Raw genomic sequence first — 16,697 nt, forward strand, 5'->3', positions numbered from 1 at the left:
ATTCCCACACTGACAAATCCTTCAAGTGGTTTCATGCCTTTCCACGTCCTCGACATAGCGGCATCCACATGTTCCCAGAGCGAGTTCCGTTGCTCCAGCGGTCGCTGCATCCCGGCCCACTGGTACTGTGATGGAGGGGCTGACTGCGCCGACGGCTCTGATGAACCCCTCTCCTGCAGTGAGTGTCGCACAACGCTCTCACCCCCAAAATGGACCTGTTGGCTTTGTGTGTCTGCCGCCGCCCCATTATCAGCTGCCCGGTTATTGTGTGTTTGTGTCTGTCCGCCCATCTGCATCTGTGTGCTGCTGTGAGAGAGTGCCCTGAGTGATGTAGCGGAGAGTGCGAGTCAGTGGTGTTTTTCTTTGTTGATGATGTGGTCAGTCAGGCCTCCTATTGTGCACTGCATTCCTCTGTGGTGACGCCCCTCAGTGTCCTCTGACAAACAGCACCTCCCCCTCCCTTTGTCCACCAGGGGTTACAGAGCCTCACTTTGGCTTTTGTTGAGATAGCTCACCATGCATGGGAATGTAGAGTTGCCATGACTATTTTGAAAGCTTTGCCAATGTTGAGTTGAGCCTTGCTTAAAATAAGTGGGAAAAGTACCTGAAATAGTTGGACATTCTTTTATAAAGGGGATGATAATTTATGATGAATATAATAATTTGGCAAAAGATATTAAAACACAATATTGTGCTTGCTTATGTGCAATGTAATGTGATATGATTTGTCTCTGCAGCAATACTGGTCAGAACGTGCACCACAGATCATTTTCGCTGTGATGATGGCAGGTGCATTGCCTCAGCCTGGATCTGCGACGGGGACAATGACTGTGGCGACATGAGTGACGAAGACCAGAGGCATAACTGTGGTATGCATCCTTTCATTACCTCGAAGGCTTTCTCCTTCCACGTCTTCCTCCTCTTTGTCATCCTTCTCTGCATCTTGCTACTTGTTCACCTCCTCCCCTTGTAGCCCATCTTCTTGTTCCCCATCTCTTCTCCACTTTGCCCCCTCCTGCTTCCTTCATCCTCTCGTTATTCAGGACATTGATGGATTAGGATACACTCCACTGGGGGAGTGTTGTGTGGGAGGGACTGGCAGTCAGTGCCATCTTAGTCTGCTGTCGAAGTTCTTCAATCCAAGGAGTTGACATTCCTGATTTCTCCTGCCTCACTCGTTACTTTGTGCACGTCTCCTTTCTCTGGCTTCCTGGCTCAGGGTGGATCAAGACTCTTATGTCTCACCAATGTGTGCTCCAACAATAAAATGCCTGAAGCTAAAGACTTCATCACTGCCGCCGCCTCTGTAGGAGACTCCCTTCAAACAATGTGGATCAATCTCATTCGATGGATAATGAATTTGAAGTCATGGCTGCTTGTTTTGAAATACAGTTTGGAATGTTTGGATTGGCAAAAATGCAGCTTGACATTGGGTCATCACTAGGGCTGTCCTCAAACAAAGACCAATCTATTACTTGATTTGATCGACAGATCTGTAAACTTTATTTGTGGTTATCACACATAAGCACCATTTAAAAATATGCGTAGACCAGGAATGTGCTCATACTTTGTCATCCATCGACTAAATGCCGAGAAAAATCGAGAGGAGTAAGTTGACTTCCCATTATTTTGCTTCTTGTAAATCCCCCTGCCTGATTTTTTTTTTCAAATTCCAGGCAATCGCACATGTTCAAGTGCAGAGTTCACCTGTGTGAACAACCAACCACCTCAGCGGAAATGTATCCCGAGTGACTGGGTGTGCGATGGAGACGCAGACTGTGCAGATGCATTAGATGAACATCAAAACTGTTCACGCAGATCCTGTGGCATCAACGAGTTCAGCTGTAGCAATGGCCTCTGTATACGCGGCTCCTACAGGTTAGAACAATTAACGCTTTTGAATATCCTTAATTACATCTGTCATCAGATGTCTGTCTGGCAATTTGAGTGCATCTTTTCTGACCCGTCTAAAATCAGGTGCGATCGTCGTGACGACTGCGGAGACAGCAGCGACGAGCAAAGCTGCACCTACCAGCCGTGTCAGCAGCACCAGTTCACCTGCCAGAACGGCCGCTGCGTGTCTCTGGACTTTGTGTGCGACGGCGACAATGACTGTGGGGATGAGTCCGATGAGCTGGAGCACGTGTGCCACACACCAGCACCCACCTGCCCCCCTGGAGAGTTCGGATGTGACAACGAACACTGTGTCCCTCTGATGCAGGTGTGCGACAGGAACGACGACTGCTCTGACAACAGCGATGAGAAGGGATGCGGTGAGTGTGAAGAGATTTTCAAAATAGTTCAAGAGATTGTGCCATCAAAGAAAATGTTTTCCTCCGTTTATGCTCCTCTCGCTTTTGTCCTGGAGGCAATGTGGGGGAACACGGAGAAATACAACCACAAATAGTCAACAACCAAATTAAAGGCCAATTATAGTTATACAAATTGGCAAATACAAACACTGCATTTAGATAATGTATAGCAAATTACTCAGGAGATTTATTCTGTAGATACGGCATATAGCATCATCAGTTCATAAATTTGGGATTGGAATACAATAAAAATACTAGGATTTTGATTCCTATATTTAGCGTTAAGATAACAATGTTGAGCCTTACTATATATATAATTTGTTGTTGATTAGACCGGACAAAAAGTTTTCTCAGCTTTCAATAATGTTGTTATTATTATGCTTCTTTTGTATGCAGGTGTCAATGAATGCACAGAACCATCCATCCATCACTGTGATCACAATTGCACGGACACACCCACCAGCTTCATCTGCACCTGTCGCCCCGGCTACCGCCTCATGTCTGACAGCAAAACGTGTGACGACATCAACGAGTGTGCAGAGACACCGAGCGTGTGCAGCCAGGTCTGTGAGAACACCGTCGGCTCCTACATGTGCAAGTGTGCCCCAGGATTCCTCCGAGAGCCGGACGGCCACAGCTGCCGTCAGAACAGCGACATCTCACCCTACCTCATCTTCAGCAACCGCTACTACCTTAGGAACCTGTCAACAGACGGACAGACCTACTCTCTGATCCTGCAGGGCCTGACCAGTGTGGTGGCCTTGGACTTTGACCGCGTCGACAAGCGTCTTTATTGGATTGATGTAAACCGGAGAGTGATTGAGAGGATGTCCTTCACTGGCGATAACAGAGAGGTGGTGGTCAATGGTGTTCCGCATGGGGAGGGCCTTGCAGTTGACTGGGTAGCCAGAAAACTCTACTGGGTGGACAGCTTCTTGGATTGTCTCAAAGTGTCTGAACTGGACGGTCGATTTGAGAGGAAACTGGCTGAACACTGCGTCGATGCCAACAACACCTACTGCTTTGAAAACCCCAGAGCCATTGTGTTGCATCCCAAATATGGGTGAGTCAGAGGCAAGAAGGAATGAAGTCTTATGATTGAGCAGAAACAGTTAATTTAACAGTCTACTCATCTTAGTCTGCTTTTATCTGAAATCTTTAACAACCAAATCTGAGGTATTCTTGTCAGAAATAAATCACAAATATTATTCACTATCTATCAGTAACAAAAGAAATACTGTATCAATCTGTCTCTTTCTTATACTAAGTTACTTGATTGAAAAGCTTTTGTTCAGAAGTATAGATGCACTCTTCTTCAGATCTATATCGATGTCATCTGAAGTCATTGTCTTGGCTACCTGTTAGATTTGTATACTGGACAGACTGGGGAGACAAAGCCTTTATAGGTCGTGTTGGAATGGATGGATCCAACAAAGCAGCTATCATCACCACCAAGATCGAGTGGCCCAACGGGATCACGATCGACTACACGAATGACAAGCTCTACTGGTCCGACGCTCACCTCCGTTACATTGAGTAGGTACATTCGTCAGAAGGGGATCACACTGTTCTGGCCCACAGTAATTGCAGTGAAACGTGTAACTCTTTTGTATCTTTTGCCAGGTACTCCGACTTGGATGGTCAACACAGACACAACGTGTATGATGGAGATTTGCCTCACCCGTTTGCCCTGACTGTGTTCGAAGACTTTGTGTACTGGACTGACTGGAACACACGCTCAGTGGAGAAAGGCAACAAATACGACGGCTCTGGGCGCCAGGCCCTGGTGAACACCACTCACAGACCATTTGACATCCATGTGTGTCATCCTTACAGGCAGCCCATTGGTGAGTGAACATCTCAGAAGCCTGTGTTCAAGAGCTTTTAGTTGTTCCTTATCTTGACATGTGCTCTCTAAGTTGATTTAAGTGCAGGGTATTGACCACAAGCAGAACAATGCCTGGCCTGAATTAGCCAAGCTGTGGTGAATTGAGATTATTTGACCGACTGTGGCTCTTCCTCTGGCAGTAAACAATCCTTGTGCTGTGAACAATGGAGGCTGTTCTCACCTGTGCCTGATCCGTCACGCGGGGCGAGAACACACCTGTGAGTGCCCCGACCATTTCCTGACTGTCCAAATTGGAGGTGTGACCCAGTGCCTTCCCATGTGCAGCAGCACCCAGTACAGATGTACTAACAATGAACGGTTTGTCAAATGTTCTTCTTGTGGTATGCCTTGTAATCTTTTTATGTAATGTCCAGTATTGAACTGATCGTGATACATTAGCGGGACTATCATAAACAAATTGGACCACTATAAGGATGCCTAGTGTTGTTATCTCATGCCAGGAGTTTTGGTAATATTAAAACACAAACTTGAGACCATATTTCTTATAATGACTCTTTTATCACAAAAAGGCATGTGCTAATTTCATCCTGGCAAAACCGTAGGAAGAAAAGGCTGGTAGCAATATTTACATTAGCTGTTCCCTTGCTCTGTAATTTAAAAATGAAATAGAGTAACCCTCTGTTTGCTCTCTTTGCTATGGAGAACAGCGCTCTCTGCTGTTTCTTCTCATTATATATTAGTTACACGTTAAATTTTATATCCCCACGTACGTTTTTGCAGCATTTCGTACAGCTGTAAGTAGTTATATAGTCGATATCATGAGTTCAAGAGTCACAGAAAACTACCTTTTCTTGGACAGATGTATTCCCATCGGGTGGAAATGTGATGGTCAGAGGGACTGCAGAGACGGCTCAGACGAGCCTTCCACCTGCCCGGCTCGTCACTGCAGGCTCGGCCAGTTTCAGTGCAATGATGGAAACTGCACTAGTCCACACTTTCTGTGCAACAGCATCCAGGACTGCCACGATGGCTCAGATGAAGACCTTGTGCTGTGCGGTGAGTCGTGTTCTCTTAACCGACTCCAACATGTCACGTTTTCTTTAGGCTTCTCCGGTCGACTCTTTCTTATGTCTTCATGTAAAAACTTTCACGGATCAATTGATGGACTTTGTCTTCCCTCTAGCTACACACCAATGTGAAAGCCACCAATGGCAGTGTGCAAATCAGCGGTGTATCCCGGAGTCATGGCAGTGTGAGGGCGAGGACGACTGTGGGGATCAGTCTGACGAGAACCATGACCACTGCTCCACCAGGACTTGCCGCCCTGGACAGTTTAAGTGCCGAAATGGACGCTGCATTCCCCAGAGCTGGAAATGTGATGTTGATGATGATTGTGGCGACAACTCTGATGAACCATTGGAGGAGTGCAGTAAGTATTACACCTTTTCTTCAACCTTTTTCTTTTCACGACTCACGGGTCTTTCTTTCCAAGGACCCAAACTGAGTCTGAGTTGCATCGGAGCAGAGCGTTTTTTAAACACTAGTCTCTGACTCCTTCACTCGACAACTGTGGTGTTTTCTCCACAGCGGGACCAGAACATCGATGTGACAACCACACAGAGTTTGACTGCAACACCAACTACCGCTGTGTGCCACTGTGGTCGGTTTGCAACGGCAACAACGACTGCCGAGACGACAGTGATGAGCAGAACTGCGGTGAGTCTGCGACAACCATCCTTCAGACAGAACTGAGGTCCGGTTTACATCTTGGTTCTGGAATAAAGACTGTTTGTTGTTAAGATTGAATACATCCAAACGCATTATGTTAAAGCTTCATGTATTATTCATCACATTCATGATTCCAAAGATCTCAGAAGATGAAACACTTTACAACATGGAAACAAGAGTATGTGTTCAAGGAGTGAGTGAGGGGCAATTAGCCAACACCTCAGCCTCCTGTGGAACATTACACAGTGAGGTAGTGGGAGGTGCTGATGGAGAGGGTCTCACCACTCACCCTCCCCCACCATTTGCTTCTCCCTAAGAGCACCGCAGATTTATGAGCTGTCCGGTGGTATGAGTCTCTATGTGTGTGTGTGTGTGTGTTGTTGCTATGTCCTTGCGTGGGGGCAGGGTTCACACAAGTCTCTTTGCACTTTGATGCGATCCAAACACCCTTGCCGCGGCCCTCCCGTCTCTTATCGGAGGCCCTGACTCCATTAGTGCCATGCCAGCGCAGGACGGGAGATCAGCGCTAATCTTCCTGTAAGAATGCAGCAGATGGGCCAGGTGGAGGGCGAGGAGGGCAGGACTAGCGAACACGGCGCTATCTTTGACCCGCAGCATTGTGTGTGAGAGACGGCTCAGACCAGCTCTCCTCCACTGTGCTTCTCATCTCCTCCAGTCTTATCCTCTCCAGACACACACGAGCATGGATAGAGTTCCAATTCTGCGGAACGCTGCTCTTCTCCCTTTATGACTATTTCAGTTTAATTAAAAAACAAGATGCCTTTCATTTCAGACTGACTCTTTTCATCATGACTGGTGAATTTTCAGACACATTGTGCAGCTCTTATATACATGTGTGTAAGCAATGTCCAATGTCATTTTTCATAACATCTAAATTTGGTTATTTGTGTCTTTTTACTTGTGTGAAGTATATTGTATTTTTGCGCGGGTATGAATTTACATAATGTTACATAATTATATCTTAACTTATATCATACTACCCAAAAGACTGAGTCAGTGCATCTAACAGATTTAAAAGAGGCAATTACTTTATATGCGCCGAATTGTATTGTTTCCTTCAAATATTTCCATGGAGCGTCACGTTAAACTGGACTTAATATCTTCAGTCCAGCAGCGCCTGTTTGAGTTCATAGAATCAAAACTCATCCGCAAAATACAAAGGCAAAAAATAGAACCTCAGGCTCTTGAAGACCGTTCTTTTGACTCTTTGGCAGAGCGAGGTTGTGCTCAACGATGACCAGTTTCGTGTGCCTGCCCCTTTCCCAGATGAAGTGACCTGCGATCCTACCGGAGACTTCCCCTGTGATAACCACCGCTGCATCCCGCTGAGATGGAGTTGTGACGGAGATGATGACTGCGGTGACAACTCCGACGAACGCAGCTGCAGTGAGTGACATCATTGTGAAGAGTGACACACTGGGTTCATTGTTTTGATGTCACTTAAGTGTCTTTTAAGTAGGTTTAGTGGAGATTTGAGCTCAGCTCCTGTGAATTGTCCAAATGAAAAAGGAGTGTTGATGTTAAAGAATAGTCCTGCTATCGTTTTTTATCAGACAGCTGGGAGGTTTTGTGAGAGGCTCGACACTTCTGCTTGAGTGCAGAGAGAGGGAGTCTTATCAGCAGCTCGAGAAACAGGCTGTCCTCAGCGTGTCAACGAGAGAGGGAGTGAACTAGTCCGTCACCCTTTGCCCTGGAGAATTTAAACACGTCTGAGAACATGCTAGTTAATCGAGATAACGTAGCTTCTCAAAAGAGCACCAGTGACTTGGGTTAAATCACGGCGGTACCGCTCCCCGTGTTGCTGTTGCTCTGCTGTTGCCAGGAGAGTTTTTCTCCAGTAACCCATGAGCTCACTGCAGAGTAACGGCTGCACGTGCTCCCTGTGTGAGCGCATCGAGGTGTTTTTTGTCAAAATATATCTCAAAATAATAGACGGCATTTAACAGGTTTAAAAAAATGTAATTCAATACTTCTGTTTAATGTGTCTGTGTAATGCACATTGGATTTAAAAACAGAATTAAGCCTGCATTTGATTAATTCAACACTTAATTCACGTTTCCCCTCAGCTCCACGCTCATGCACAGAGAGCGAGTTTCGTTGTGAAAATCTGCGCTGCATTCCCGACCGTTGGGTCTGTGACCATGACAACGACTGTGAGGACAACTCGGATGAAAGGGACTGTGGTAAGTGGAGGCTCTTTGTTGGCTGGCTGTTTGCGAGTAACGGAGGGCTGCACTAAACAAAGAAGCAATAGAACTTCACCTTTTGAAGCATAAACAGGCAGGACCACCAATAGTGAAGTATTCCACAACAATAAGACCCTGAACATCATGTATCTAGAATTTATTCTAGATGAGATACATGAAATAAAAGAGTATTTCCCATGTAGGAATAGAGGAACAGTTGTGGGGATTTTAGGTGAGGAATCAATATACTCAGTGTGTAATTATTGTTTTCATGACCAAGAAAGGAAGCTAGTGCTCCCCTTTCAATGAGTGGTGTATATTCCTATGTGAAGCAATGCTTCAATGTGTGCTGGTTGGACTGTGTTGCAGAGTTGCGGACTTGTCATCCCGGATACTTCCAGTGTGGCAGTGGACACTGTATCGCTGAGCGCTTCAAATGCGATGGCAGCGCTGACTGTCTGGACTTCACAGATGAGACGTCTTGTCGTAAGTGTCCTGCATTGAATGTTTTTGCAGTGCACTCTTTGAGGACAGTAAGCCATTGTTGTTTTTCTGCTTTTCTATTCCTGACTTGCAGCGACCCGCTTTCCCAACGGAACATACTGCCCCTCATTCCTGTTTGAGTGCAAGAACCACGTATGCGTTCAGCCTTATTGGAAATGTGACGGAGACAATGACTGTGGAGATGATTCAGACGAGGAGCTCCACCTCTGCCGTAAGAAGTAACACAAACAGTCAGAAGAGAAGCCCACTCAAAACCAAAGCGTGGCTAACTGTATTGGCTCACTACGTTTTAGTGAAAGTGTTGAACTCTGGCTGTGAGGTTCTCTTGAGACATTATGTTCATCCACAGTGGACATCCAGTGTGAAGCTCCGTTCCGTTTCCGCTGTGACAACAACCGCTGCATCTACAGCCACGAGCTGTGTAACTCCGCCGATGACTGTGGTGATGGCTCTGATGAGAAACAGGACAACTGTGAGTTTTAAAGTTTGTAGCTGATGGTTTCATGTAGCCTATATACTCAATTGGATGTCATGATTTATTTTTTAAACATGCATCTACAGCATTTTTTGAGTCAATATGTTTCTTTATATCTAGGCCAAAGTCCCACTCATGGACCCTGTTCAGATGATGAGTACAAATGCAGTAATGGACAATGCATCCCTCTGCAGTACGCCTGTGATGATTATGATGACTGTGGGGACCAGTCTGATGAGCTGGGCTGCCGTGAGTATATTAAATAAATACATTTCAATCTGAATTATACACCGCGAATAACAGGATCGGTGGGGGGGGGGTCGCATCGAGATCTGATTGACATTGACTGAAAGTGGCTCACCAGCTGTTTTGTGATTTTGGAATCCGGAATTCGGAATTCGGCCTAGCAGTTTTATTAACTTCTGTATGTAGTCAATAACTGACTGTCAAAAATCACACATAGAACATTTAACAACATATTAGGAATGATGATGAAATATATAGGGTGAAAATAGCGTTCTAAACTTGCAAGTTTACTAAAATTAGGAGAAATTACATTTCTAAAACTGTTAAAAGTATTTGGAGATAAGACACTATTAAAATGCTGGATTAACATTCTTATATGCCTGGAAAGAAGGTTACTTTTATTAAGCTTAGTCAGAATATCAGTGGTAACCAACTTGTATCAATTCAATACTGATGCCTCCAGATAAGCTAAATAAGTAAACAAGGCCGTCAGCAAGAAGATTGGTCATTTCTTAAAACGTATTCTTCCGGCGTGTCATCGGTGCCAACGGGTCGGATTCTGGCAGCAGCTTCTTCTCCTCCGGCCAGGAGTAGAGCTGTGCCTCGCTGAGATCAAACACCAACACCACGCTGCTGGAGGCCAGGGCCCGGCAACACGGCCCAGACCCAGGACCAGCACCAGGACTAAGACTGTCCAAACCTGCTGCAGTACAATGGGAGGTTTTCTAAAGGGACTCTGGTTCCCTAGAAACATGACCGATTTCATTGAAAGGGTCGTCAAAATCAACATAATATGAATGTTTGTTGTCGTCGCTTTAAATGGAGATAAATCATGGTGGATTGATTCAGAACCTCCACCATGACTTGTTGTGGCAAAAGAAGCGGGAAGACAGGATTCAGATTCCCGGGAGCCGTTTATTACTTTGTTCAACAATACAATCTTACCACATGTTCAACTTTCCCTCCTTTATTCTTCAACAGACTTTAATGCAGTGAGCCCCTTTGTTCCTTTAATTTGACTTCAGCTTGACTGTATCAGTCATACCTGACCTACTGTCGGTACTAAACTGTTTTAATTTCGTGACTGTCTCGTTTGACATCTAGTGTGTTTTTGTTTTTGCTCCTGTCAGACCATGGCAGTGGGCACACGTGCAGTGACAACATCTGTGAACACAACTGCACTGACCTGACGCAGGGAGGCATCCTCTGTTTGTGCAGGCACGGCTTCAAGCCGAGATTGACAGAAAAGCACACCTGTGAAGGTAAACGTCACATCAGTTAGTCATTCGTCATTTACTGAATCCATTTCAACAGTGGCATCGCAGTTGTTTTTTACATTTGAGTTTTCCTCTTTCCTAACGTCTTCTGCGTTTGGAAACAGACGTGGATGAGTGTGAGGTGTACGGCTCGTGTCCTCAAGAGTGCAAGAACACAAAGGGCAGCTTCGAGTGTTTTTGCGCCGAAGGTTTTCTCTCTTTTGGTGAGCCGCACGGGACCGAGTGCGCTGCCCAGGGTAAGAGCTTGGCATGCACACAGAGAAAAAGATTATTTACAAACGCTCCCTTTTATTAGCGTGTTCATTTCTGTACAGGAAACCCACCGGTGCTGCTGTTGCCGGACAACGTCCGCATCCGTCGCTTCAACCTGTCCTCTGAGCAGTATTCAGACTATGTGGACAACGCTGAGCACATCCAAGCCTTGGACTACCTGTGGGATCCAGAGGGCCAAGGACTCAGTAAGATGTCTCCTGCAACACCTGTTCATGTTTCTGTTCGCTGCATTGAATATAAAAGGTAACCATCATCCCCTGGTGGGTCTTTAGGTGTTGTGTACTGGACAGTTCTGGGTCGGGGATCTCAGTTCGGCTCCATCAAACGTGCCTACATGACCACATTTAACGATCACGGCAACAACCCAGTGAAAGAGATGGATCTGAACCTGAGGTACATCGCTAATCCTGACGGCATCGCTGTGGACTGGGTTGGCAGGTAATTCACCAACATTATGACTTTTAACAATTGCGGAGGTTGCTCAAAATGTGTTTCAGTTGCTCAGAGAGTGTTTATCACCTTTCAGGCACATCTACTGGACAGATTCAGGAACCAATCGAATTGAAGTGGCCAAACTAGATGGGCGGTACAGGAAGTGGTTGATCCACACAGACCTTGACCAGCCAGCTGCTATTGTTGTCAATCCATCACTTGGGTATGGAGGGAAAAAAAGACTATTCTTACATATTGAATTCCTTTGTACACTCTGAAGAGGATTTGTATCCAGATAAACAATTATGTTTAGTCTCTGATTATTTCTGTGTTGACAGGATGATGTACTGGACAGACTGGGGCAGGAAACCCAGAATAGAATCAGCGTGGATGGACGGTCAGCACAGAGAGGTGCTGGTGAAGGAGGAGGACCTGGGCTGGCCTACTGGGCTGGCTCTGGACTATCTGAATGGAAATAGGATCTACTGGTGCGACTCCAAAGAAAACGTCATTGAGTCCATGAAGCCCGATGGCACAGACCGGAAGATTGTCATATCAGGAGGTCAGAACACTGACAGCCTGCTGAAAAACAAAACAGTTTTATGGTGTTTTATCAAGTATTTTATTCGACAGTGGAGGAGATTTACGATATTTTGTTTTCTCATTGGTTTCAGACATTGGTCAGCCCTACAGTCTGGATCTGTTTGAGGGGCATGTTTACTGGACAACAAAAGAGAAAGGTGAAGTGTGGAAGACCAACAAGTTTGGGAAAGGACATAAAGTCAAAGTTCTCACCATCAACCCCTGGCTGACTCAAGTCCGCATTTACCAGGAGCAGCGACACAACCAGTCAGGTCAGAACGAATTCGCATGAAGAGAGAATGTTTACGGGAACAGATCATGAGACAATGTACCGCAAGGCGTGTAAGACATGAAAAGAGGGTTCTCAGTATGTCACGTTGTAAAGATGAAAATAATTATGAATCAATTTGACAAATGAGTGCAGCAAATATTGCAAAATAACATTTTTAGAAGGGAAGAGAGGATAGCAATCAACGGTTATGTTTTGAAGGTATTTAAAAAAAATCTTTATATCACAAGGAACGCTACGTTGAGATTAACAATCTTTTCTTCCATGTGTTTCCTGGCTAAGAAAGGCAGAAATAACAAAGAGTTACAGACAGACAACATGAAATTGATAACACCAAATATGTCTGATAATTGGAATCAAACTGAAATTGAATGATATAATCTCTGCTCTGAGCAATATCTAACCGAATGGCTCTTTGTGCTCCTCCCTGTTCAGTACCCAACCCGTGTCAGAATGTGTGCAGTCACCTCTGTCTCCTCCGGCCTGGTGGGTCCACCTGCGCCTGCCCTCAAGGGTCCTCTGTGGTGCAGTTTGATGCCAACGAATGTGATGCAGGTAAGCAGAAGCCGTGAGTGCATCGACTGCCTGCACTCTTGTGTTAGCTGGTGTGTTGCATTCTGTTTTGCATTCGTAAATCCATTCTTCATGAGTGCCTGCCTGCTCCTGTGAAACTGTGGTGTGACGTTGTTGTTGATTCTGTGTCTGCCTGGCTTTTGCTCCTGCAGCCATTGAGGCACCCGTTGCAATGCCCGCTGCATGTAGATGCATGAATGGTGGAACGTGCTACACTGATGAAGGCGGTCTGCCCAAGTGCAAGTGAGTGTCGTTGTTGGTGCCACTCACACCAGCGGTTCATCGATTCTTCATCAGTCATATCAAGAAATGCTGGATATGACTGATATTTGTGGAACTCAAGGTGTTGTTTTCCCAAGTAGGAATATTCTGTTTATCATGCTTTTCTGCAGATGTCCATCCGGTTATGTGGGCAGCTATTGTGAGATGGGGAAGTCGAAGGGCGCTCCGGCAGGAACAGGTACTGTGACACAAGTGTGTATTTGCTTATCCTCGTGGCATTCCATTATTCTCTCCTTAAACTTAAAGAGTTGCCAAAACAGATTATTTCAACCAAAACCTGTGGGAGTCCTTCACACATGCACTGGTTGACACGTGGGAGCTGCTGCACAGTGACTAATGACCTTCACTGGAGCAGATCAAGGCCAAATGTGATGGTTTCACAGAAAGCTCCTCAGGCAACACAAACAGTCCGCCTCAGCATTTGCTGATTATGTTGAGTGACCAAAGTCATACATTTGCTTAATAAATAGCCAAATAACAGTGCAATTGATTACTGTTCAACATCTCTCGTGGTTTAGAAAACAAATGGGTCCGCCAAAGAACATGAACTCTAAACTCTGCAAAGTGTGATGACCGTCATCGTGTTTTTATTTTATTTTTTTTATTTTTTTTATTTATTTAACCAGGAAATGCCTCATTGAGATTAAAAATCTTCTTTACAAGAGTGTCCTGGCCAAGACAGCAGCAGCAGCACGTCACACAAAGTTTATACAATACAACATAAAACATAAAACAGTGACAGACAATATATAAAACGAAAAACTAAATCACAGCATGAATAAAACCAAAACTAAGTCTCAAGCCAACACAACCCAGCTCACACAGGAGCACATACCTCCGTCATATAAAACATCGACAGCTAGATGAATTTCCCTCCAATCTTTTCAATCTATTTTTAAAAACACCTAAGGAGACCGGCTCCCGGAGACCCAGGTCTGTCTGCAGCAAATTCCAAGCCGCAGGAGCAGCAAACTTAAAACCTCTTTTCCCCATTTCCAAACGGACGTGAGGGACGGAGAGCAAGAGGAGGCCTTGAGCAGAGGTCACAGAGCGAAGATGGTAGCTTCCAGGGTTTTCAGCTGAATTAGCGTCCAAAGATACGATGGAAGTACGTGGAGAATAGCTTTATAAATAAGGACATGCCAATGATTTTGTCTCCGGATGGACAGAGGAGTCCAACCAACCCTCGCATACAGGGAGCAATGGTGAGTCAGAGCCTTAAGATTCGTGATGAACCTCAATGCTCCATGGTAGACAGTATCTAAGGAGTGGAGACATTGAGAAGATGCATGCATATATAAGACATCACCATAATCAATCACAGGCATAAAAGTAGCAGCAACAAGTCTCTTTTTAGCATTAAAAGAAAAGCAAGACTTATTTCGGAAATAGAAACCCAGCCTCACTTTCAACTTCTTAACAAGTTGCTGAATATGAGGTTTAAAAGAGAGAGAGTCATCAATCAAGAATCCCAGGTATTTATATGATGATACAGACTCAATCACTTTGCCCTGAAATGAAATCATAGCTGGAAGGTTCAATGGCTTAGTTTTTGAGTTTGTAAACATCATCAACTTCGTTTTATCAGGATTCAACAATAATTTCAACTCATTAAAAGAGTGTTGCACAGTATCGAAGGCTGTTTGTAAGTGTAAGAGAGCCTGATGCTGTGTAGGAGCAGAGCAGTAAATGACAGTATCGTCTGCATAAAAGTGAAAATTGGCATTTGGCACATTTTGACCGATACTGTTAATATAAATTGTGAATAAAAGTGGTCCAAGGACTGAACCCTGTGGCACACCTTTTATTATATCAAGAGAACTCGAGGTGATGCCTTCAGCCTGTACACACTGTGATCGGTTTGATAAATAATTTTCAAACCAACAGACAGTATGTTTTGACAGTCCAATAGTAAGAAGTCTCTGCTTCATTACTGCATGATCGACAGTGTCGAAAGCCTTGGACAAATCAATAAAAGGACCGACACCTTCTTGCAGGTCTAACACGCATCCTTCTCCTTTAGCCGTGTCCTTTCTTCTGGCAGTTATTATCATCCTCATCACTGGAGCTTTGGCTATCGGGATTTTCCTCAACTACAAACGAACAGGATCTTTCATCCCCTCCTTGCCCATACTACCCAGGTACGTTGGAGCTTTTCTCTCTTTGTGACTCTCTGTTTTAGCGCCTCTGAATGACAACTGTGCTAAAGTTGAGACCCGAAAAATTCAGATCAAAGTTCAAATGAAAGTGTTTTGCTTGTGTCCAGCCTCAGCAGCCTGGTGAAGTCCGGTGACACCGGGAATGGTGTGACGTTTCGCTCTGGTGATAATGTTGACCTCGGACCGTCACACATTGGAGTGTCGTTCATCGACGCAGCCGTGCAGATGGTCGGTCTATTAGCGGTTAATACTTCCCCAAGTCACTGAAAGTGTATCGTACTGTCAGCAACTTTTTATTAACCAACGAGTGTTTCATGTGGTATTTATTGACTGCTTTACTTGAACTCTCCCTCTAGAACTGCTTGTGTATGCAGCATTTGAAAAACAGTTCTTGGTGTGTTTTAGTGAATTTAAAAAGCAATTATATCAACATTTTATCCTCATAGGACGATCATTTTGCCATGGAAGCCGGGAGGCAGCCGATCACATTTGAGAACCCGTTATACGCGACATCTCCTGGAGCGCCGGGGGATCCTGCTGTCATTCACGCCACACAGGTACTGCAATGACTGAATGATTGTTTTATTTCCCACATGGAGTGACGTGACAATAACAACACACAAAGTCTTTCAGCAGCTGACTCATTTTCTTTAATAACATATTTCTAAAATCATGATATTAGGGACAATATACAATAAAAATGCACTTCGTTTTGTATTTAGTTTGACTGTAATCACAGACGTTATGTTTGTGAGCAGAACATCTCAAAAGTATACATTATGGGTGATATGTGATTGAAACAGTGAATAACGGACTGCTGGCCAAACACTTTTCATTGATTTTGAGGGAAACAAAAAAATAGTGGATTTCTGCTGAAGCCAACAAAAGGAGGCTTTGATTTATAATGCGATGGGTGTGTTTGTTTTCAGGATCAAAATGTTCATTTTAAATATGTACAATAAGTGATAGAAATGATATTTATGGATGTGTCTGCTGGTTAGTAGATCATTGTCATTGCCGAATAGTTAATTATAAAAAAAAGAAAGAAGAAATACCCACACATTGCTGTGTCATTCCAGATGTTTCTTTCATTCGACTTGGCCGTGACCGCTCTGTAGGTCCTCAGCCTGTCAGAGGACACACATGTTGTTATGTCCATGTACAATAACTGAAAAATGTGCAACAATGCGGGTTTTTCTGGTTCTTTTTTTTAGATGATTGTTATCCAGCACCTGCAGAGAATGTATGGTTGTCCTCCTGATAATTTGATTAAGCTTTCGAAATGAAAGAAAATGTCATTGGTATTTGTTAGATTACCAATGAGATCAATCATCATGACTGAGGAAACTGACATGACGACCTAACAGGTGACTGTAAATGTGAGCGGTGAACATCTGGAGAGCAAGTATGTGAACCCGGTGTCTGGCGGAGATGCGAGTGTGGCCGTCGTGAGCTCATCTTCTGTCAGCACCAAACCTGCGCAGGTGAATCTCTTTAACACAGTATGAG

At 44.6% G+C, this 16,697-nt stretch overlaps 1 protein-coding gene across 5 annotated transcripts in view; it reads left to right on the forward strand.

Annotated features, from left to right (window-relative positions):
* The window catches only part of lrp2a (low density lipoprotein receptor-related protein 2a), a 45,695-nt gene that overhangs the window by 27,595 nt on the left and 1,403 nt on the right, over nucleotides 1–16,697 (forward strand). For 3 of the 5 annotated variants that reach the window (XM_056425365.1, XM_056425348.1, XM_056425332.1), the window contains 31 exons: nucleotides 59–178; nucleotides 738–869; nucleotides 1,677–1,878; nucleotides 1,978–2,273; nucleotides 2,709–3,375; nucleotides 3,678–3,848; nucleotides 3,936–4,159; nucleotides 4,341–4,518; nucleotides 5,021–5,217; nucleotides 5,345–5,590; nucleotides 5,749–5,877; nucleotides 7,177–7,296; nucleotides 7,977–8,093; nucleotides 8,466–8,582; nucleotides 8,674–8,811; nucleotides 8,950–9,072; nucleotides 9,196–9,324; nucleotides 10,452–10,583; nucleotides 10,703–10,834; nucleotides 10,913–11,056; nucleotides 11,144–11,309; nucleotides 11,398–11,526; nucleotides 11,642–11,865; nucleotides 11,978–12,157; nucleotides 12,610–12,729; nucleotides 12,900–12,990; nucleotides 13,140–13,207; nucleotides 15,053–15,170; nucleotides 15,296–15,416; nucleotides 15,635–15,745; nucleotides 16,556–16,672. In XM_056425365.1, the coding sequence (XP_056281340.1) occupies nucleotides 59–178; nucleotides 738–869; nucleotides 1,677–1,878; nucleotides 1,978–2,273; nucleotides 2,709–3,375; nucleotides 3,678–3,848; nucleotides 3,936–4,159; nucleotides 4,341–4,518; nucleotides 5,021–5,217; nucleotides 5,345–5,590; nucleotides 5,749–5,877; nucleotides 7,177–7,296; nucleotides 7,977–8,093; nucleotides 8,466–8,582; nucleotides 8,674–8,811; nucleotides 8,950–9,072; nucleotides 9,196–9,324; nucleotides 10,452–10,583; nucleotides 10,703–10,834; nucleotides 10,913–11,056; nucleotides 11,144–11,309; nucleotides 11,398–11,526; nucleotides 11,642–11,865; nucleotides 11,978–12,157; nucleotides 12,610–12,729; nucleotides 12,900–12,990; nucleotides 13,140–13,207; nucleotides 15,053–15,170; nucleotides 15,296–15,416; nucleotides 15,635–15,745; nucleotides 16,556–16,672 (5,159 nt within the window). Of the gene's footprint in view, nucleotides 1–58; nucleotides 179–737; nucleotides 870–1,676; nucleotides 1,879–1,977; nucleotides 2,274–2,708; nucleotides 3,376–3,677; nucleotides 3,849–3,935; nucleotides 4,160–4,340; nucleotides 4,519–5,020; nucleotides 5,218–5,344; nucleotides 5,591–5,748; nucleotides 5,878–7,176; nucleotides 7,297–7,976; nucleotides 8,094–8,465; nucleotides 8,583–8,673; nucleotides 8,812–8,949; nucleotides 9,073–9,195; nucleotides 9,325–10,451; nucleotides 10,584–10,702; nucleotides 10,835–10,912; nucleotides 11,057–11,143; nucleotides 11,310–11,397; nucleotides 11,527–11,641; nucleotides 11,866–11,977; nucleotides 12,158–12,609; nucleotides 12,730–12,899; nucleotides 12,991–13,139; nucleotides 13,208–15,052; nucleotides 15,171–15,295; nucleotides 15,417–15,634; nucleotides 15,746–16,402; nucleotides 16,673–16,697 lie in introns of those variants that run through there. The other 2 variants (XM_056425342.1, XM_056425356.1) reach the window with 2 other exon arrangements.

Source organism: Pseudoliparis swirei, chromosome 2 (genome assembly GCF_029220125.1).
Source record: "Pseudoliparis swirei isolate HS2019 ecotype Mariana Trench chromosome 2, NWPU_hadal_v1, whole genome shotgun sequence".
In the NCBI taxonomy this organism is placed as follows: domain Eukaryota; kingdom Metazoa; phylum Chordata; class Actinopteri; order Perciformes; family Liparidae; genus Pseudoliparis; species Pseudoliparis swirei.